Genomic DNA, 23,406 nt, shown 5'->3' with positions numbered 1-23,406 from the left:
TCCAGGAACAATCTCAAAGATTAGAGGCTGATATAGCAGAAGTACTGGCTGCCAAGGTTGAGCAAGAGCAGGGGTCCATAAAGGCCGAGAAGTCTCCGAGGAAAGCACGGTGGAACAACGGTACCACTGCCGAGCGACTTCAGGAGGAATTCAAGAGTCTATCTTCACAAGTATCTTCTGCTTTCAGTGCCAAGAAACGGCTGCTTGTGCAAGCAAGAAAAGAGGTCGCAGAACTACAGTTGCAGAAGAGCCAGTTGGAAGAGTTACTGCAGAAGGCCCACGAAGATGTCGCATCAGTCCAAGAACAACACCGGGTGAAGATTCAGCAGTTACTTACCCCTTAGTGGATTTCAAGTCGAATGAGATATAGGCTGGTGGTGGAGCTCAAGAGCAGTGTGATGTAGCGCGGGTTGATAAGTGCTAAGGCCAGGGGTGTAATTGCAAAAGATGCTGCGCTGACCGGCTCTGCTGACTTGGCTACACTTGTCGTCGTCTGATTGGCTAGGACTAAATCTGCACATCGGGTGCAAGTTGTGGGATGCAATAGTTTACTTTTACAAGTTTTGGACTAGATCGTCACATCCTGGACAAGTTCCAGGACTGCTGGTGCTATTACCTCTAAAAGAAGAGCAATAAGAAATTCTAGGTGGGGAGCTTTCGACCAAACAAATGAAAAGGCTCGCCTCTAGCTGGCGAGTCTGCCGTATTTTCTTCTTCTAGTAGAAAACAATGTTAAACCAGCAAACGAGTCGTGAGCAAGTCGCCCAAACCGACACTGCGCTTTCTGTTCGCAAGTCAAACGCGGTTGGCACCGGCAGCCTGGCCCAAGCCGACCCCCGCAGGTGCAGCCCGCGTCAATCATCATTGTAGAAACAAAAAAAACGTTGGAATATACTATTATAGTAGCACTATATGTAAGCAAGAAATGTTTAAAATGTACGGGAGATATTTTTTTGGAAAAGACAAAGTGGCCGCCGAACACGCTAGAAAAAGAAAACATGGTGCCAAAAAATATAGTATAAAAGTATAAGCAAGAAAATTGTTTAAGCCGTACTCGCACAAAGCAGACAGAGAGAAAAAAATGGACCCGCCGAACACGCGTGGAAACGCTGACGACCCCTTCCGCCCGGCTTCCCCTCCCCAACCCCGACCCGACGCGCCCGGGCTCGGCCTCCCTCCCTCACGCCTCCGTCCCCGTCCGGCACCAAACCCATCCCATCCCCTCCCCCCTTTTTCTTCCACACCTGACCAACGATAGCCAGGCCACCGCACCCGCAGTTTCGTGCACCGCACTTCTCCACCCACCACCTACCTCCCTCCCCCCTCCCGTGTTCCCCTCCCCCCTCAAAACCTATCGCCGCGGACCATCCACCCACCGACGATCGATTCACGGGACTCGGAGTCGGCGTCGGCGGCGGCGGTGGCAGAGGGAGTCCGCCAGATCCGGCCGCGGCGGCGATGATGAAGCAGCTGCTGCCGCAGAGCCAGCTGCGGCGCTCGGCGGCGGCGTCGGCGGCGCGCTCCTCGGGGGGCGGGGTCGAGGGCGCGGGGGGCCCCGACGGCGCGGGCGCGGGCGCGGGCGGGCGGACCGCCTCCTCCTCCACCTTCTGGTTCCTGCTGCACGCGCTCTGCTGCCTCATCTCGCTCTTCCTCGGCTTCCGCTTCTCCAGGCTGCTCTTCTTCCTGCTCTTCTCCAGCAGCGCGCTCTACGCGGCCACCTCCAACAACAAGTCGGCCGTGCTCCGCGCCATCACCACCACCACCACCACCACGACCACGACGACCACCACCACCAACACCTTCACCCTCTCCTTCGCCGCCGCGGGCAACCCGCCCCCCTCCAACCCGGACAACCTCACCGCCGCCGCGCTCGAGGAGGCCGCGGGGAGCACGCAGAGCCACGTCGTGGTCGGCCGCCACGGGATTCGGATCCGCCCCTGGCCGCACCCCGACCCCGTCGAGGTCATGCGGGCGCACCGGATCATGGAGCGCGTGCAGGAGGAGCAGCGCCGCTGGTACGGCGTCAGGGAGCCGCGCCAGGTGCTCGTCGTCACCCCGACCTACTCGCGCGCCTTCCAGGCGCTCCACCTCACCGGCCTCCTCCACTCGCTCCGCAACGTGCCCTACCCGCTCACCTGGATCGTCGTCGAGGCCGGCGGCGTCACCAACGCCACCGCGGCCATGCTTGCGCGCTCCAGTCTCACCTTCGTCCACGTCCCCTTCCCGGAAAAAATGCCCCTCGAATGGGCCGACCGCCACGCCACTGAGAACCGCATGCGCCTCCACGCCCTACGGTATGCGCACACTTCCCTACTTCCTCCTACTCATGGCCAGATAGCCTGCCTGCCTGTAACAGAGAGTTTAAGGCGGATTATTACTGATGATGATTGGTTTTCTCGTGTCATGTAGGGTGATCCGGGAGAGGAAGATGGACGGTGTGGTTGTGTTTGCGGATGACAGCAACGTGCATAACATGGAGCTGTTCGATGAGGTGCAGAAGGTCCAGTGGATGGCCGCGGTGTCTGTGGGTATCCTTGCGCACACCGGAACAGCAGAGCAGCCACGCCTCACCGAAGAGGACAAGAAGAACATGCCTCTTCCAGTCCAGGGTCCTGCCTGCAACTCTTCCGGGCATTTGGCTGGGTGGCACACATTCAACACGTTGCCGTTCTCTGGGAAGACCGCCACGGTGGTTGGCGAGGCAGCGCCGGTGCTACCGAAGGGTTTGGAGTGGGCTGGGTTTGTGATGAACTCGAGAATGCTGTGGAAGGAGGCAGAGGGCAAGCCTGATTGGGTGAAGGACCTTGATGCTGTTGGAGAGAATGGGGAGGAGATTGAAAATCCTCTTACTCTCTTGAATGACGCGTCCTATGTTGAGCCGTTGGGGAACTGTGGGAAAAAGGTCCTACTCTGGTGGCTCCGTGTTGAAGCCCGGGCCGACAGCAAGTTTCCACAAGGGTAAGATTTCGTTTTAGACCCTTTTTTTGTTATATGTTGCTGGTCATTTTAATTTTCCTGTTTCTTATCAGAAAGTATTATGATGTTCTATAGGACACTTCACCTTTTGTCCAATACTTTAAACACCTCATGCAACCACAGATCATAGAGAACCCTTCCTGTTAGTTAGGCCTGACCAGACTTAGTCACAAGACCAGTCTCACTCTGTTAGTTAGGCGTGACCAGACTTATTAGTTACAAGACCAGTCTCACTATTTGAAGGGTATGCCATGAAAACATGACGTAAGCCAACTATTTTGCAGTTACCATGGAACTTAAACGTCAATGTATGTTTGATCTAGCAACAGAACTGCCATTTCCAGGGGCACAGCCACCACGTACCTCCGGCATGGGCACTTATCAGGGCTCCCCGGTTAGTCTCTGGAGAATTCTTTTTCTCCAGGCAGAGGTGGGCTGGTGGCCGTCTCAGGAATGTAGGAGGGATTTGTTTTTCAGGGCTGCTAGGCCCAGCCCACAAGCAGCAGCTGATCAAGTCCGAGTGATGTGCTTGGTTGTTGAATCGATTTTAAGAATTGTCACTGTATCGTGGACACCCAGCTAGTTAATCCTGCTGTATTGCCCAGGTTCCAAAAGTTTCCTGGCTCCACCACTGCCCATATTTAGTATGGTTATGTTGGGCTGAGTGGTATCAGATTTCGTTACATGTGATTTTCTAAATGAAAAATCTTTAAAAGCCCAGTTAGAATAGCCAATATTGCCCAGCATCTAGCCTGTCTTGTCTAAGAGTTCCATTCTGGTATAGGATTCTTTATGTGTTGTGCTTGTAATACTGTTAAAGTAATCTTTGGGATTGTGAGCGCTATAGGCCTCTTATAATTTTGCTTGGCTTTCCTTTTCATACTAGTTTCGGAAAGGAACTTGATTCTGGTTTACACTTTGACATACATTTACAATCTGCTAAAGTGCTATATTGCATTCTGTATTTCCAAACAAAGGCTTTTTCTCTTCGCGGAATGTCCCTGTTACATCGAGTGTTGTACTACTATAGTTTTGACCGTCCACTTTAGTGAAATTGCTCAACGCAGGTTGCACCAACAGTTCTGCAAAGTAGCATGTGTGCAATTCATTTTTTAGCCACCAGTTATTCGGCACGCATTAGTGCCAGTGTAAAATAAAGTATTTCATAGCTGCAATATCTGTCTATTTTGATGTAAATATTTGAGATTGACCTCTTCCACTGGCATGGTGCCATATGGCAACGTTAGAATAAAGAATGTTTCAATATATCTTTGTCAACATAAGTGCTTAGATTTTGGACCCTACGTTGTCATGTAGTTTAGCATCGTCAAATTGAATTGTTTAACTGTTTAAGAACATTTCCTCAAATCAGTTAGGCGGAAGAAAAAGACCCATTCCTCGTGTTAGTCTTGGTTTCCAAAACAATGTGCCATAGAGAGCCCTCCTTCGAAGAGACTTGAGGAATAAAAGGTCTTGAGAACAACTCTGGATTTCACTGCAGTCAAATATAAGATTCTGCTAACTATCAACTCTGATTGCTTAGATTTTTCCTTCTCTTCTGTATTAAGGATGCTCAATTTTCTTCTTCTTTAGGCTGTAATAACCCAAGTTGAAATTATCTATATTTTGGCTGTAATAACTTGAGTTCTTCTTTTGCAGGTGGGTGATTGAGCCACCTCTGGAGGTCGTTGTTCCCGCCAAGCGCACACCATGGCCAGAAACCACCATGGATGTTTCATCGGAGATGTTGGATGCCAAGCAAGAGCAGGAGGACAGGCAGCTGCCAAGGACCAACAACAGGTCAGCCAGGCCCCGAAGCACCACCACGAAACGGAAGGGCGACGTCCACAACTGAGGCAGGATAAACAGACCATGTAATGTACATCTCACACCACCTTACACCCGCGGTATCTGCAATAGGAGGCATGTCCGGTCGATCTAGTGGGTATTGTGTTTATTTTTTTGTTTCCTGATGTTTTGCTCTGGTGGTAACGACGACGGCCTCGTGCTGGGGATATGTCTTCCATAGAAGACCGTTTGTTTCGTTATCTGTAGCTCTACCTGTTGTGCTGTAATATAACACCGCAGTTGATGTCTCAAGAAAATGGCGTCTGAATTCTGGATGACCTATACGCATGTCAACTCTGAAGTATGTATCTTGCGATGAATGTTTTCAAGGCACAGTTTCCCCTTTTATTGGGGCGTCGTACAACTTTTACTGGACTGTATCCCCTGGTAGTAGTTGGTGATCTAAACGCTTTCATATTTCTTTACATAGGGTGTATTAGTTACTGCCTCCGTCTCATAATGGGACATTAGAGCAACTCCAAAGGGCCGACCCATTTCGTCCGCCTGCGTCTGTTTTGGTCGGCGCGGACAAAAATGGCGGCCCAACGCGCCGACCCAAACCCAAATCAAGTCCGCATCGTGTCCGTGCCGACGCATTTGCGGCCTAAATTTGCGTCCTAAATGCGTCGGCACGAACGTCGAACGGACGCTTCGCGCGCCTATGGCGGCCGTCCAACTACCCGCTGTCTATGCGGCCAGCTTAATTTATGACCACGGGCCCACGCGTCAGCGACGACGCTCGTCCTTTTTAAGCCGACCGTGTGGCCGGGCCGTCCTCATCCAAACTTGCTATTCTTTGCCCTTTTTTCAAGGTAAAATTGTTTTCCCTGAGTATGCATCGTTGCCAAAGTTCGTCGTGCCGAGACACCACGTGATAATCGGGTGTGATAAGCTCAACGTTCATCTACAACAGGTGTAAGACAATTTTACACACGCAGAATACTTGGGTTAAACTTGACGAGCCTAGCATATGCAGATATGGTCTCGGAACACTTAGACCGAAAGGTCGAGCGTGATTCATATAGTAGATATGATCAACATAGTGATGTTCACCACTGAAAACTACTCCATTTCACGTGATGATCGGTTATGGTTTAATTGATATGGATCACGTAATCACTTAGATGATCAGAGGGATGTCTATCTAAGTGGGAGTTCTTAAGTAATATTATTAATTGAACTTTAATTTATCATGAACTTAGTATCTGATAGTATTTTGCTTGTCTATGTTGTTGTAGATAGATGCCCCGTGATGTTGTTCCCTTAAATTTTAATGTGTTCCTTGAGAAAACAAAGTTGAAAGATGATGGTAGTAATTACATGAACTGGGTCCGTAACTTGAGGATTATCCTCATTGCTGCACAGAAGAGTTACGTCCTGGAAGCACCGCTAGGTGCCAGACCCACTGCAGGAGCAACGCCAGATGTTATGAACGTCTGGCAGAGCAAAGCTGATGACCACTCGATAGTTCAGTGTGTCATGCTTTACGGCTTAGAATCAGGACTTGAACGACGTTTTGAACGTCATGGAGCATATGAGATGTTTCAGGAGTTGAAGTTAATATTTCAAGCAAATGTCCGGATTGAGAGAAATGAAGTCTCCAATAAGTTCTATAGCTGCAAGATGGAGGAAAATAGTTCTGTCAGTGAGCATATACTCAAAATGTCTGGATATCATAACCACTTGACTCAACTGGGAGTTAATTTTCCTGTTGATAGTGTCATTGACAGAGTTCTTCAATCATTGCCACCAAGCTATAAAAGCTTCATGATGAACTATAATATGCAAGGGATGAATAAGACTATTCCCGAGCTCTTCGCGATGCTAAAGGCTGCGGAGGTAGAAATCAAGAAGGAGCATCAAGTGTTGATGGTCAACAAGACCACCAGTTTCAAGAAAAAGGGCAAACGAAAGAAGAAGGGGAACTTAAAAAAAAGGCAAATAAGTTGCTGCTCAAGAGAAGAAACCCAAGTCTGGACCTAAGCCTGAGACCTAGTGCTTCTACTGCAAACAGACTGGTCACTTGAAGCGGAACTGCCCCAAGTATTTGGCGGATAAGAAGGATGGCAAGGTGAACAAAGGTATATGTGATATACATGTTATTGATGTGTACCTTACTAGAGCTCGCAGTAGCACCTGGGTATTTAATACTGGTTTTGTTGCTAATATTTGCAACTCGAAACAGGGACTACGGATTAAGCGAAGACTGGTTAAGGATGAGGTGATGATGCGCGTGGGAAATGGTTCCAAAGTCGATGTGATCGCCGTCGGCACGCTACCTCTACATCTACCTTCGGGATTAGTTTTAGACCTAAATAATTGTTATTTGGTGCCAGCGTTAAGCATGAACATTATATCTGGATCTTGTTTGATGCGAGACAGTTATTCATTTAAATCTAAGAATAATGGTTGTTCTATTTATATGAGTAATATCTTTTATGGTCATGCATCCTTGAAAAGTGGTCTATTTGTGATGAATCTCGATAGTAGTGATACACATATTCATAATGTTGAAGCCAAAAGATGCAGAGTTGATAATGATAGTGCAATTTATTTGTGGCACTGCCGTTTGGGTCATATTGGTGTAAAGCGCATGAAGAAACTCTATACTGATTGACTTTTGGAATCACTTGATTATGAATCACTTGGTACTTGCGAACCATGCCTCATGGGCAAGATGACTAAAACGCCGTCCTCCGGAACAATGGAGCGAACAACAGATTTGTTGGAGATCATACATACTGATGTATGTGGTCCGATGAATATTGAGTCTCGCGGCGGGTACCGTTATTTTCTCACCTTCACAGATGATTTAAGCAGATATGGGTATATCTACTTAATGAAGTATAAGTTCGAAACATTTGAAAAGTTCAAAAAATTTCAGAGTGAAGTGGAAAATCATCGTAACAAGAAAATAAAGTTTCTACGATCTGATCATGGAGGAGAATATTTGAGTTACGAGTTTGGTCTACATTTGAAACAACGCGGAATAGTTTCGCAACTCACGCCACCCGGAACACAATAACGTAATGGTGCGTCCGAACGTCGTAATCATACTTTACTAGATATGGTGCGATTTATGATGTCTCTTATAGATTTACCGCTATCGTTTTGGGGTTATACTTTAGAGGCGGCTACATTCACGTTAAATAGGGCACCATCGAAATTCGTTGAGACGACGCCTTATGAACTGTGGTTTGGCAAGAAACCAAAGTTGTCGTTTCTTAAAGTCTGGGGCTGCGATGCTTATGTGAAAAAGCTTCAACCTGATAAGCTCGAAACCAAATCGGAAAAATGTGTCTTCATAGGATACCCAAAAGAGACAGCTGGGTACACCTTCTATCACAGATCCGAAGGCAAGACTTTTCACTACAAAAAAGACACATCCGTGACATTTTGGGCCGAATTTTTTTTTTCTGTCATACATATGACACTTCTATGACGATAATTGTGACAAAACTCGGTATCATCATAGATGTGGTGGCCTCCTACTTCTATGACAGAAAATGGGCTTTTCGTCTTGGGCGGGCCGGAGACGCACCTGCATGACATTCTTTGGGCCGTCCATGACGGAAAAAACCATGGTAGAAGCGAGGGGGAGGAAAATTTCGAAGAGTTCCTGGTTACGGTGGGAGGTCGAGGGCCGAGAGATGCGCGTTTCTCTCGTACACGTACGCGCGTGTGTGCGAGGCGTTGGCTCTAACTGAACCCGAGCGAGGCGTTGAGATCTAACTGAACCTGAGCGATTGCATTGCAGGCTACGCATTACTGAACCCGAGCGATCGATCGATGGCTGTTAACTGAACCCGATCGAGCGATTCCTTCGCTACTTCTGCTAACTGAAACCGATCGGTGCTGCCTCTGGGATGAACAGTGAGCGTTGCAGGGGGGTTTAGATGAACAGTGAGCGGTGACGTTGCCTCTGGATGAACAGGACCCCGTGGTGTGGTGGAGGGCTGGATGAATAGTAGACGGTGGAGGGGTGCCCGTGGAGGGGTGGTTGAACAGGACCCCGTGGTGTGGAGGACTGGATGAACAGTAGACGGTGGAGGGATGGTTGAACAGTAGCCGGTGGAGTAGCGCACGGTGGAGGCTGGATGAACAGGAGCTCGTGGAGGCTGGATGAGGTCGACGGTGGAGATGAACAGTATCCCGTGGAGTCCCGTTTTGCGGTACGCCACACCCCTCCCGATGAACATGACCCCTGTTTCGACCGTAGCGCTCCAACACAAGTCCATTTCGTCCGTTTTGCGGTACGCCACACCCCTCTCGATCAACAGGACCCCTGTATCGACCGTAGGAGGTCCGTTTTCTCCGTTTTGCGGTACGCCACACCCCTCCCGATCAACAGGACCCCCGTTTCGAACGTAGGAGGTCCGTTTCCTCCGTTCTGCGGTACGCCAAGCCTCGTTTCCATCGCCTGTTCCGTCCAAGCCCTCCCGATGAACACGACCACGCATTCCGTTCCGACCCAGCCGGTTGGCTCCCACGCATTCCGTTGCCTCCCGATGAACACGATGCATTCCGTTGCCTCCCGATGAACACGACGCATTCCGTTGCCTCCCCATGAACACGACACATTCCGTTGCCTCCCCATGAACACGACGATGATGCTGTTTCTCCGTTCCGACCCAGCCATGTACATGAGCCCTGTCCGTACGTATGCGCGAGTAGGCGTTCGAGACCCTGCCCGTATGTACACATACGTGGCCGTATTTTCTTTCTTGCACCCTGGCCGCTGTACGTACGTGTACATGCTACGTGCGCGCCTCTACATCGACCAATATGTACGTACATGTTCGCGACCATAATGACAACGCTACGTGCGCTTCGACCAGGTGGGTCCCGACTGTCAGGCACTTCCTTACGTGCGAAGATGTAGCTAGTGGGTCCCAGCAGTCAGGGGGTGAATCGTTTTTTTTGCCCGGACGCACTTCCTTGCGTGCGAAGGTGTAGCTGGTGGGCCTAGCAGTCAGGGGGGAAACATTTTTTTGCGAAATACGGTGGCCCGTTCGGTGGGTCCCCGCTGTCAGGTGGAGGAATAATTATTTTGCACGTAATAAGGAGGCACTTCCTTGCTGCGGCCGTGGACCCAGCTGTCAGCCTCTCCACGTACAGTCCACGTCCGATGGAAGCCGTTCCTTGACCACGTTGACCACACCACGCCGAGAGCACCAGGGCGGTGGACGACGGCGAGACCTAGCAAGGGGACGACGCGGAGCAGGGGAAGACGCGGCAGTGGATGCCCACACGTAGATGTAACACCCTCGATGCGGCTATATCTCTCACGTGTCGAAGCACGACTTAGAGGCATAACCGCATTGAAAGCAATGTCGCAAGTGAGGTAATCTTCACACAACCCATGTAATACATAAGGGAACGAGATACATAGTTGGCTTACAATCGCCACTTCACACAATACATGAACAAAGCATTACATCATCCAGATACAATCAAGGTCCGACTACGGAACCAAAATAAAAGAAGACTACCCCAAATGCTACACAGATCCCCGATCGTCCCGACTGGGCTCCACTACGTATCAACTAGAATGAAACAACACAAAGGACAAGATCTTTATCGAGCTCCTCCTTGAGCTTGGTTGCGTCACCTGCTCGGGAACATCGGCACCTGCAAACTGGTTTTGGAAGTATCTGTGAGTCACGGGGACTCAGCAATCTCACACCCTCGCGATCAAGACTATTTAAGCTTATAGGTAAGGTAATGGTATGAGGTGGAGCTGCAGCAAGCGACTAGCATATATGGTGGCTAACATACGCAAAAGAGAGCGAGAAGAGAAGGCAAAGCATGATCGAACAACTATGATCAAGAAGTGATCCTAGAACAACCTACGTCAAGCATAACTCCAACCCCGTGTTCACTTCCCGGACCCCGCCGAGAAGAGACCATCACGGTTACACACGCGGTTGATGTATTTTAATTAAGGTCAACTTCAGGTTTTCTACAACCGGACATTAACAAATTCCCTTCTGCCCATAACCACGGGCACATCTTTCGAAAGTTCAAAACCCTGCAGGGGTGTCCCAACTTAGCCCATCACAAGCTCTCACGGTCAACGAAGGATATTCCTTCTAGTGGGAAGACCCGATCAGACTCGGAATCCCGGTTACAAGACATTTCGACAATGGTAAAACAAGACCAGCAAAGCCACCCGAATGTGCCGACAAATCCTGATAGGAGCTACACATATCTCGTTCTCAGGGCACACCGGATTGTCCAAACTTCCGGTAGGCCAGCCCAGAGTTGCCCATGGTGGCCACCGGCGGCTGACAAGGTGAACCAACACTCAGAGGAGCACTGGCCCGGCGGGGTTAAAATAATTAATGATGACCCTCGAGAGCGCGACTCCCAAAGGAAAGAAAAGGCTAGGTGGCGAATGGTAAAACCAAGGTTGGGCCTTGCTGGAGGAGTTTTATTCAAAGCAAATTGTCAAGGGGTTCCCATTATAACCCAACCGCGTGAGGAACGCAAAATCCGGGAACATAACACCGATATGACGGAAACTAGGGTGGCAAGAGTGGAACAAAACACCAGGCATAAGGCCGAGCCTTCCACCCTTTACCAAGTATATAGATGCATTAATTAAATAAGAGATATTGTGATATCCCAACAAGTAAACATGTTCCAACAAGGAACAACAACTCCATGTTCCAACAAGGAACAAACTTCAATCTTCACCTGCAACTAACAACGCTATAAGAGGGGCTGAGCAAAGCGGTAACATAGCCAAGCAACGGTTTGCTAGGACAAGGTGGGTTAGAGGCTTGGTTCAACAATATGGGAGGCATGATAAGCAAGTGGTAGGTATCGCAGCATAGGCATGGCAAAAGAGCGAGCAACTAGCAAGCAAAGATAGAAGTGATTTCGAGGGTATGGTCATCTTGCCTGAAATCCCGCAAGGAAGAAGAATGAGTCCCTGAAGAAGACAAACGGGCGTAGACGAACGAATCCTCACAAACGCGATGTTATCGGAACCAACCCGAAGAAGCAACACCGGAAAGAAAGCAAACAATATAGTAAACAACCACCACATAACCATGGCATGATGCACAATCAAGTATGATGCATGTCCGGTTTAAATATGCATGGCATGACAAAGTGCACAAACAAAACTACAAGTTAAATGGAGCCCAATATGCATCGGGATGCATATTGACAGAACACCACATCAATTATTTAGTTCTCTCTTGGTTATGTACCCAACAATATTAAATGTTCTTAACATGGCAAGAGGTGGAGCATAATGAAACTAACTATCTAGGCAAGTTTAAATGAGGCCGGAACAACAAAACAACAAGTCCAGAAACTCCTCATGAGCATATTTTAGGTTTGGTACTGATCTGCCACAAACACAATTTTATAGTTGTTAAACATGCTAGATGAGTGCACCATGTTAAACTAGGCAAAATTCTACCCCATTTACATATAAAGTTTGTTAAGTTTGGAGCTACGGTTATTTAGTTATGAATTAAATCATTTTAACATGGCAATTAAGCAAATACATGCAAACAGCAGTTTAAACATTTCAAACATGCACGAAAGTTGGATATTATTAAACTAGACAACATTCTAAGAAACTTTCATATATAATTTATTCAGATCCGATGCACGGTTGATGAGTTATAAAATGCATGAAGTTAAGGGCCTAAGCTGTAAACATGCAGTTTTCTACAAAATAGGGAAATTCTTCTGCTAAAAAAAATAGCAGTTGGACTGAAACTGGTTGGCCCAACAGAGAAAGGAAAAAAAGGAGGGCGCTCGGGGGGCGGCCTCACCCATGGGCTCTTGGCCCGGTCGGTGCTGGGTTGGCCTGCTGGCGCAGGACGCGGGCTGCTGGGCTGGGCCTAGGCGGCTTGGCTGGAGGCGATCGAGGCCTCATGGTCCACGCGTGCGCGGTCAACGCGCGGTCGAGCGCTCGTCTCCCTCGCACAGCAGACCGATGCAGAGGAAGCAGGGTGACGACAGGAGGACTCCGGCGACGACGAGGCAGAGCAGCGGCGAGGCGAGGCGGGGATCGGCCGGATCCAGGAGCGGGGCTGCGTGGGACGTCGGGTACAGCGGCAAGGAGGGCTTGGACGGCATCAGCGTTTGGCGGCAACAGTCGTAGCTCCAAGGGGATGGCGCCATGAGTTCCTGCTCAAACAGAGAGACAGAGGGGTGAGAGGGAGAGAGAAGACGAAAGGAAGGGGAAGGGAAGGAAGAGGGGCGGAGGTGCTCATCTTCGGCGGGGTTCCGATCGCCGGCGTCAGCCAGACAACGAGGCAGGGGACCTGCTGGTCCAGCGGCGGCATCGTGGTGGTTGAGGCCGCCGGCGGCGTCCTGGATTGAGGTGCAGGAAGAGGGAACAGGGCGCTCGACTACTGCTGCTGCTGCTTTGCGGGCGCGCGGACGCGAGGGGCTGCGAGTGCTGACCGTCTCCGGGAGCGCGAAGGCGAGGTGGACACGGACTGCTGCGGCTCGGTTCAATAGGGCACAGGGAAGGCTGGGCATGGTCGGGGTGGCCGGCGTGCTGGATAAGAGCTCCGGCGAGGTGGTCGGGATCGAGCTGCTCCGGCGACGAGGTGCTCGGGGACACGGGGTGACGGCGACACAGAACGATGAAGGCGGCGGAGGCAAGGCGTGGAGCTCCTCGGCTCCGCAGAGGTGCTCTAGCACGAGTAGATTGGTGGGTGGATGGATCGGTGGTGATTGGCCGGTGGATGAATTCGAGGAGAAGGAGATGGTTGCAGGTGGTTGTTTCGATCGGACCTGGGAGTATCATGAGGTGGATGCAGGAGTGTGGCGGCGGCGGGTGAGGGAATGATGGGACAGCTCGCCTAAATTTTAGGGTTGCTCTCTGTATATATATATTAAGTGGGTAATCCGTCCCTCCGATTGTAATCGGACGGTCGGGAAAAATAGGCTAGGGAGTCCAATAAACAAAACGGAGATGTTTTGTAGACGTTTGGGGATGATCCGGATCCAACGGTGACGAAAGTACGGTCCGGGTTCGGGTAAGTTTCGAACACGCACGAGGGGTCGATGCACTGTGCAGAGAGGGTTTCGGGGTCTGGCGGTTGACAGCGGACTATGCAGAAAGCTTTGGGCTGAGAAGAGAGAGAGACCCGGCGACTGTCTCCGGAGATCGAAAACGTCCAACGTTTGACCGACTATAATGTCGCTATAGTTATCCGTTGGGCTATCAAACGAACTCCGAATGCGATGAAACTTGACAGGCGGTCTATCTACACTATAATAAGACCACATGCCAACTTTCAACCCAATCTGAGAACATTTTTCCAGCCACTTATAAAATAATATTTCGGACATGCCGCGGGCACGTGCAAGTGTATCTGGGCTCAGAACGGACACAGAAGGAACGAGGAGACCGGGACGGATGCAAGTTTTGAAAACATGATGATGCAATGCACATGATGACATGATATGAAATGCATGACACGCAAGCAAAGACAAGGCAACAACAACGAATAACTGGAGGACACCTGGCACATCGGTCTCGGGGCGTTACAGTAGAGGAGTACGAGGGTACACTGGTTCGCTGCGGTGTGAGGCTACCGTCGCCGCATAATAACAGTGTGTGTGGGTGAGTAGAGGGATGGGCTGACCAGCGGTGGGAGTAGTAGGGGGCGGTGAGGCCTCCGCCGCATCGCAGCCGGCCACGGGAGGCAGGAGCACGAGGCACGACCGGCGCTGGTTTGGGCGGCTAGAGCAAGAAGACCAGAGGTTGAAGAAGCACTACAGCCGTTGGATGGACATCGTACGGTCACTGGAGCTAGAATCGTGGATATTGACTAAGTTGACAAAGCCCTCCGTCCCCGTCAACTTAGTAGGCCCACAAGTTAGCCTGCCACTATACCGGGTCCCAGCTAACAGGGGGAGTATTCATTTTTTTTGTGCGTAATAAGGAGGTACTTCCTTGCATGCGAAGATATAGCTGGTGGGTCCGAGCTGTCAGCGGCGGTAACGTTTTTTTCGCAAAATACAGAGGCCCTTTTGGTGGGTCCCTGATGTCAGGTGGAGGAATCATTATTTTGCGCGTAATAAGGAGGCATTTCCTTGCGTGCGGCCGTGGACCCAGCTGTCGGCCTCTCCACGTACAGTCCACTTCAGATGCATGTCGGTCGTTGACCACATTGACCAGGCCGCGCCGAGAGCACCAGGGCGGTGGACGACGACGAGGCCTAGGAAGGGAACGACACGGAGGCAGGAAAGACTCGGCAGTTGTTTCCCACACGGAGAGGAGTACGACTGTACGAGAGTTTACTGGTTTGTCTGCCGTCGTCGGAGAATAACAACAAGTGTGGGTGAGTAGAGGGATGACTAGGCCAGCGATGGGAGTACGGTGGGGCGGTGAGGCCTAGACGGCAGCACAACTGGCTGCGGGGAGGAGGGAGCAGGCAGTCCCGCCGATGCTTATTTGAGCGGCTGGAGCAGGAAGAGCAGAGATTGAAGAAGCACGACGACCGTTCGATGGACATCGTACGGTCACTGGAGCTAGAATCATTCATATTGACTAAGTTGACAAAGCCCTCCATCCCCGTCAACTTAGTAGGCCCACAAGTCAGCCTCCCACCATGGTGGGTCCCAGCTAGCAGGGGGAGTATTCATTTTTCTGTGCGTAATAAGGAGGCACTTCTGGTGGGTCCGAGCTGACAGCGGGGGGAACATTTTTTTCGTGAAATACGGTGGTCTGTCCGGTGGGTCCCAACAGTCAGGGGCAAACGTTTTTTTCGTGAAATACGGTGGTCCGTCCGGTGTGTCCCAACAGTCAGGGGGGAAACGTTTTTTCCATGAAATACTGGTGGCCCGTCCGGTGGGTCCCTGCTGTCAGGTGGAGGAATAATTATTTTGCGCGTAATAAGGAGGCACTTCCTTGCGGCTGCCGTGGACCCAGCTGTCAGCCTCTCCACGTACAGTACTCTTCCGATGGAAGTCGGTCGTTGACCACATTGACCACGCCGCGCCAAGAGCACCACGACGGTGGACGACGGCGAGGCCTAGGAAGGGGACGACGCGGAGCCGGGGAAGACGCGGCAGTGGATGCCCACACGGAGAGGAGTACGAGGGTTCACTGGTTCGGCTGCAGTGTGAGGCTGCCGTCGCCGCAGAATAATAGGGGGAGTGGGTGAGTGGAGGGATGGCCTGGCCAGCATTGGGAGTAGTATGGGGACGGTGAGGCCTCCGCGGCAGCACAGCCGGCCACGGGCGGCAGGAGCATGCGACACGATCGACGCTGCTTTGGGCGGCTGGGGCAAGAAGACCAGAGGTTGAAGAAGCACTACGGCCGTTGGATGGACATCGTTGACCATGCCGCGCTGAGAGCACCAGGGTGGTGGACGACGGCGAGGCTTATGAAGGGAACGACATGGAGCCGGGAAAGATACGACAGTGGCTGCCCACACGGTGGAGAGTACGAGGGTTGACTGGTTCGGCTGCCGTCACCGGAAAATAACAGGAGGTGTGGGTGAGTAGAGGGATAGACAGGCCAGGGATGCGAGTATGATGGGGCCGTGAGGCCTGCCCGGCAGCACTGCCGGCACGGGAGGCGGAGCAGGCGGTTCCGACGGGGCTGGTTTGGGCGGCTGGGGCAGGAAGATCAGAGATTGAAGAAGCATGATTGCTGTTAGATTGACATCTAACGGTCTGACGCTGGTAGAGTCGATTGTTGACTAAGTTTATTTTTTGAGAAACCTTGTGTACGCATGAACTTAGTAGGCCCACAAGTCAGCCTTCAAATCTGTGGCAGACAACATAAAGACCATTTGCTATTTTTTATAATTTGCAGCCCATTTGCTAATTCTTAAGTAATTTATTACAACCCATTTTCTGCCCAGGACTACGGTCAAAAAATTCAACCTTATTTTGCATATTTCGGTGGAGTCTGAACTGTTGTAATCCCGAAATGATAAACATTTTTTTAAGAACTTATTGATTTGCCAAAAAAATCGTTTTGTTTTTGTAAGCAAATAAGACGTGGGACAATTGAGTTGGTTTAAGGGAAAACCAGTGGTAAACAAATCAGCGCTGGGTGGGAAAAACAACAAAAATAAGGATGTAAATATGAAAAGGGAATTTTATGTGTTTTCAATATAATGATACGTGTATATGAACTAGTAAAACTATAGGTAGAGATTAGAAAACGGATGTAGGACATGCGTTTCAAGAGGATAATAGAACTGGGCTGTGTGTTTGATTCAGTAAGAAAAACTGCCTGCAGATGTTGTAAGACAGAATATAACTAACGCTGGCAGGCCAGAGGCCAGTAGATACCTGCTGGATCTTTGTGCCCTGTTGTCGTCATGGGCTAGGCCTGTTAAAAACAAAACCAACCCTGAGCAGTCTACAGCCCAGTTGAAACTTGCTCGACCTAATAAAACAATATACGTGCTCAATAAACGAGAGAATTCTGCAAGTACAGACTGATAACTGGGATGCAACACAGATATTGTTTTTTTATCGTGATAATAAGTGCATGCACTTTTTTCAAAAAAATTGGAGAACTGGGAATTCGAACGGCGGGTGCTTATGCTACCCATCAAATAAAAATCAGATGCCTGAAAATTCGTTTTGAAACAAATGATTCAACTTTATATCCACGTCGACCCTCGGCATGATGGTTGGAAGCAAATGCAAGTTCATACCAAAAGATCATTAACACAATACCAACTTAAGGGCGACAAGGTAGTACAACTACCAATATCAAACTAACTTATAATCTTTTTACTCCTGGACCTAGTGTTCGTCTGGTAGAAAATCTTGCAGAGGACCAGCTCCCGCCCCTTCTCCTGCTCCAGGTCCCCGAGGTGGTACTGGTGTATCACCCAGTTGGTCCTCTGCTGGTCGAAGTTTTTGTTGGTGTGCAGCACCAGAACTTTTTTTGCTGCCCGTCTGCCGGCCATTGACCATCACCGGCAAGGTATTGCCGGTCTTGTGCCACATCGCGTGCATGCCGCACTCCGACTGTATCTTGCGACGCGTCCACGTGCCCCTTTTGAACGTCCTGGAATTGCGCTGGAAGAAATGCTTCCTTAGGCCACTCAGTGTGATACCTGCAGTATTGTAGAATACATGTTTTAGTGTACCTAGTTGACATTTTCATAACATCTTTGGCATGTTGCAGTCACTTGTTCCACTTTTTATTAACTGTCAAATTGTAATTGCTTCACCAGGTCTGCGTCTAAAAAGAAAAATTGAGCTATAAACAAAGGAATATATTTGTGCAAGTAGACGGCCGATCGGTGTCTTATCTAAAAGTTTCTCAGGTTGGGTGTAGCATATGCCGTGCTCGCTGTCGATGATTGGTATGAACAAATTGATGAGAGACTGAAATCTTGTGCTGTCAGCACTCATTTTGGCCTCAAGGTGCTCGATCAGCTCCTGATCCGTGGGATCAAACTTGACGCCAGCCGGCAGCACCGGCCAATCCTTCTTCGACTTGCATCGGTAATTCCAGTTATATGGTACTCAATGTATGATCAATCGACTGTTTTAAGTGAATGATAAAAGATTTCGACAGATAAGTGGTACTCCAAATTTGAAATCCAGAATACCCGAACACGCCACCGGGATTCTTGTGTCACCTCACGCGCAGCGTGTTGTCACGTCAATTCAATGTGTGGACAGGATGAATAATTTGACCGACGTATACTAGTACTGCTACTGTACTGGAGTACTTACTAGTCGTATTTAGTGTCACAATTTATACATAGGTTTAACTAATAAGTACGTACTTGAAGCCTAACTGATATATATATATATATAGGGAATGGCTTTCCTACCATCACTAGCAGCAGAGGATGTTATCGGAACCCTTGGTTTGCATCAAGATCCGAACTCTTGTATGGATAATGTTCCTATTTATTGATTTATGGTGGAACACATCTACCAAAGAGGAAGCCATGTGCATACCTTTGAGAGCAGGTGGACCAAAGAGGAAGCCTATGTCCCTGCCATGGCAGGCTTATTCATGGAATGCATGCATCCTCTTTCTAACATTCCGGTCTGGGCGTCGACAGTTTTGGTAATCCTACTACGTAGTCTTCGTCTTTTTCTTAGTGATGAAGGGTTCCATCTATCCCAAGTGTTCTGAGAATAATTAAACGTAAAATGGATGTATGAACTGCCAAAAGGTTCGACACCTTTCTCGAAGACGTCCATAAAATTCAGTCAAAAAGTATCAACTATTACACCACGGAAATAAGCACGAATTAAAGAAGAACAGTTATGTTCCAAGCCAGCAGGTCTAACAAGTGCAAACAACCTGTTTCTAGTGGTTGAACACACTCTTTTGCTATATAGGAGTATACAACTGCCCTCCTATGTTTGTGTTCAACACTCCTTCGCAATGGATTCAAGGGGAGTTCCTACACCTGGAAGCAATACTGGGGGAGATCTTCCAGTGTGCTGCCAAGGTTGAAGAACATTTTGCAAGTGTCGTGATACCCGACCATGATGTGCTTGGTTCAGGAGGCTCTTTTGGCAAGCCAGAAGGGAGATGCACGCATGACCTAGTTGAGCCTACTATTTGGAATTATCTTTGTTTTAATGATGTTTAGTGTTCATTGTTCTGCTGTATAAGCAGCTTGTTCCACCAAACAACCTTGTGGCTCTGGCGGTCAAATAGATATTGATGCTTGTCCCTTCAATGCAATACAACGGTGCACTTTACATTCATGGTATGTCGATCAAGACAGTAAGTAGTGTTTACTCTGCACCCATTTTCTTCCCTTTTTTTGCCTGATAGCAAAAGATAAACATGCTTTCGTTTAAATGCAGGCTCGTCCCGTCCGTGTTATGTGGAGTCGGCATAACTTAGAGAAAGAGATTTAATTTAATTTTGACGATAGGACATGCAGGATTGAAGCAAGGATATGCTTTGTTTTCTAACAAGGATGTTTGTGCAAAACAACGTGTGGTGGTCATGTGATTATGATTTCCTTACATGCATGACCGCGCACTACCAGCAGCACTTAACAGTATTTGTGGGATGAACAGACCGTATATTCTATGCACTAAATGGTTGGCCTTTTAGTTTTAGTTGTTGTCGGCTCCACATCATTAACTTTATGCAACAGAGAAAGCTGCTCTCCTGGATTTCAGCTGCCATTACTTGGCATATATGGCCTGCGCGCTGGGGCGGCTGCAAGTTAGAAATGTTGCAGAACATTTTTTGTTTGCTAGGTTTGAAACAACCTATTTTTGGTGTACTACTTACATGGCGGAGATCTTGTGTCTGAGAAAATTATTTGGAGCCACAGATCCATTACGTCTGTTTCAGTTCGCTTGTGTCCGCATAGATTAAAAAAATTGCCCAACACACGGACCCATTTTGATATTATGTTTTTCTGTGTCTGTTCAGACCCATTTCCGTCTTAAATTTAGATTAGATTTGTGATCGGATGCGTTTTTTGTGTCTTCTTCATCTAACTCTGTCCGCTGCATGCCCGTGTGACCCCTCTACCATCCACTCACACAACTTTTCTCTCTCTCATCTCTCTCCCTCGCCATGGCGCCTGCCCCTGCCTCGTCGCGCTGCGCAACTGCTCTCCCCGGCCGCGCTTGCACCCGGCCTCTCTCGCCCCGGCCGCGCTCGCCCGTCCGCGCCGACGCCCGGCCTCTCTCTCACCATCCACTCGCGCTCGCGCTCGTGCCCGACCTCTCTCTCCCAGTCCGCTCCCGCTAGTGCCCGAGCCTGGCCGGCCTTGCCTCGTGCCTGCCCTGGCCGCGCTTGCCCAGCCGCTCCGCGTGCTCCCCGCACCCAGCTGCTGCACGCCCTCGCTCCATACCCGACCTCAAGCAGCAGGAGCAGGTGGTCGCGGCCTCAAGGCACCCGCCGTACGCACTCGCGTGTGTGCAACTCGTCCCAGCCATGGTTAACATGCACTGGAACTGGAGGCCGCCTACAAGGAGTTCGACGAGGCGGCGGACAAGGTGTGGGGTAAGATCGGCGAGGAGGAGGAGGAGGACATCGCTGACTCCACCACGGTTGCGTACCACCGCCACAACCACGAAGCCGACACGTCCGTGGGCGCCGCCGACAGCGAGGAAGAGTAGTGCATCATAGGTCGCCGCCGCTCGAGTCCCAAGAAGGCCACCACTCATCCCCTCCCATTGATGCCAAGCTTGGTGGACTGAACATCATCATCCGATTCGCCACCTGGTGGCGTGGAGGTGGCCAGCTTCATTTCCCGAGGCTCCGGAGGTGGAGGTTACGGAGGCGAGGAAGCAAGTTGAACTTTGTCGGTAGCATGTGGTGCATGGGTGGCTAAGACTAGATAAGAGGTAGAGCGGGTGGTATAGGGATGCTCGCAGGCAATGCCGGGCCATGAGAGGAAGCTACTCGAGAAGGGTGGCCCGTGAGGCGCACACACAAACGTTGCCTCAAACGGGTGCATGGATTATAGGGATGGTCGGGGAATGAGAGAGGAAAGAAAGGGATAGATCAATTTTGTTCATGGAAAATATGAACTTGAGAATAAAAAAGGCATGATCACATGGTCACAACCTTTTGACTGAGTAAGCTCCAAATGTGTGAGACACATGATCAAGTGGAACTCGTATTGGATAAGGAGAACCTTATTTTTACATCACGAACTCTTTTTGAATATGACTGGCGCTTTCGTGCTTTGTGTTCTATAGATAATATCTATAGAACCAAAAAATTCATTCATTTCTTGGCTTCGATAAACAATCATCCATTTTTTGTCCACATATGAATACCAATGAAACTTAAATATACTATTGTTACCTCTTTTTTTACCTGAACCACCTTTCTCGGTCTCTCTTCATCTCTTTCTCCCCCTCCCCCTCTCTTTCTCGCAGTCTATCCCTCTTCTCTTTCTCTCTTTCTCCCTTCCTCCCCCGTCTCTCTTCCTTTCAACCGTTGGTGCCAACATTACATTCGAATCCATCTATGCCCCGACCAACACATATGCACACACGCACGAGCGCGCGCGCACACACACAAACACACACACACACACACACACACACACACACAGAGAGAGAGAGAGAGAGAGAGAGAGAGAGAGAGATAGAAGAGATAAAGGTCAAGAGTATATGGATGGTCGAAGGCGGCGGTGCACCAGGGTGGTGCACCGAGGGGTATAATTTTAGAGGTATAAAATGTGCTCGGTCCAATAAGGAGAGTTCCCACATACGATGTGCAAGGTTTAGGGACAAATTATGTTCGGTGCCACCGCTGTTCAGCACCTGGTCAACCAGGGTGGTGCCCCGAGGGGTACGACCTTCATGGTATGAAAGGTGCCCGATTCAGTAAAAAAAGAGCACTCATATTATTGTGCGAGGTGTTGGCAATGGAAAATGAAAGTTCCCGTGTCATTATGATGATATAGGGATACTAGGCTACCGTGAGTGTATAAGTTTCATGTTTCATTCACAATTGTTCGTTCATAATGTGTGTATCCTCTTAGGCCTACTCTACAAATATATATTTCAAGTGCGTTTAACCACGCGTCAAGTGTTGGTGCCAACATTACATTCTAAGCCATCTATCCCTAGACCAACACACACACACACACAAACACACACACACACACAAAGAGAGAGAGAGAGGCCGGGAGTGAGAGAGAGGCCGGGAGTATATGGATCATCGAAGGTGATGGTGAACCATCAAAGCGAGTTGCTCGACCAGGGTGGTGCAACAAGGGGTATAATGTTAGAGGTATAAAAGGTGCCCGACCCAATAAAGAGAGTGCACACATACGATGTGGAAGCTTTTGGGACTAGTTCTATTCGGTCCACCATCTTGGTCGACCAGGGTGGTGCCTCGAGGGGTACGACCTTCATGGTGTGAAAGGTGCCTGATCCAATAAAAAGAGTGCACTCATATGATTGTGCAAGGTTTGCGCAATGGAATATAAAAGTTCCCGTGTTGTTATGACGATAAAGGGATGCTAGACCATTGTGAGGGGTATAAGTTTCACGTTTCATTAAAAAATGTTCGTTAATAATTTGTGTCTCCTCTTATGCCAACTCTATAAATATACATTTTCCAAATGCGTTTAACCACACTTCAACTGTTGGTGCCAACATTACATTCGAATCCATCTATGCCCCGACCAACATACACACACACACACGTGCACACACACACACACACACACACACACACACACACACACACACAGAGAGAGAGAGAGAGAGAGAGAGAGAGAGAGAGAGAGAGAGAGAGGTCAGGAGTATATGGATGGTCGAAGGCGGCCAGGTGCACCGAGGGGTATAATTTTAGAGGTATAAATGGTGCTCGGCCCAATAAGGAGAGTGCCCACATACGATATGCAAGGTTTATGGACAAATTCGGTTCGGTGCCACCATTGTCCACCAGCTAGTCGACCAAGGTGGTGCCCCAAGGGGTACGACCTTCATGGTATGAAAGGTGCCCGATTGAGTAAAAAAGAGTGCACTCATCTTATTGTGCAAGATGTGGGCTATGGAAAATGAAAGTTCCCGTGTCAGTGTGATGATACAGGGATACTAGACAATAGTGAGGGTATAAGTTTCATGTTTCATTCACAATTGTCCGCTCATAATGTGTGTATC

At 49.4% G+C, this 23,406-nt stretch overlaps 1 protein-coding gene across 1 annotated transcript; it reads left to right on the top strand.

The window, feature by feature from the left end:
* Positions 1 to 1,288: 1,288 nt before the first annotated feature.
* LOC606375 (probable beta-1,4-xylosyltransferase IRX14) lies at positions 1,289 to 5,106 on the top strand. The gene is made up of 3 exons (XM_044568388.1): positions 1,289 to 2,294; positions 2,410 to 2,958; positions 4,636 to 5,106. Exons 1-3 carry the CDS (start codon positions 1,459 to 1,461, stop codon positions 4,829 to 4,831), a joined length of 1,581 nt encoding a protein of 526 aa, XP_044424323.1. The 5' UTR covers positions 1,289 to 1,458; the 3' UTR covers positions 4,832 to 5,106.
* The last annotated feature ends 18,300 nt before the right edge of the window (positions 5,107 to 23,406 follow it).

The sequence above is a fragment of the Triticum aestivum genome, chromosome 7A, assembly GCF_018294505.1.
Source record: "Triticum aestivum cultivar Chinese Spring chromosome 7A, IWGSC CS RefSeq v2.1, whole genome shotgun sequence".
Classification (NCBI taxonomy): Eukaryota; Viridiplantae; Streptophyta; class Magnoliopsida; order Poales; family Poaceae; genus Triticum; species Triticum aestivum.
This window is presented reverse-complemented; position numbering and strand designations above follow the sequence as displayed.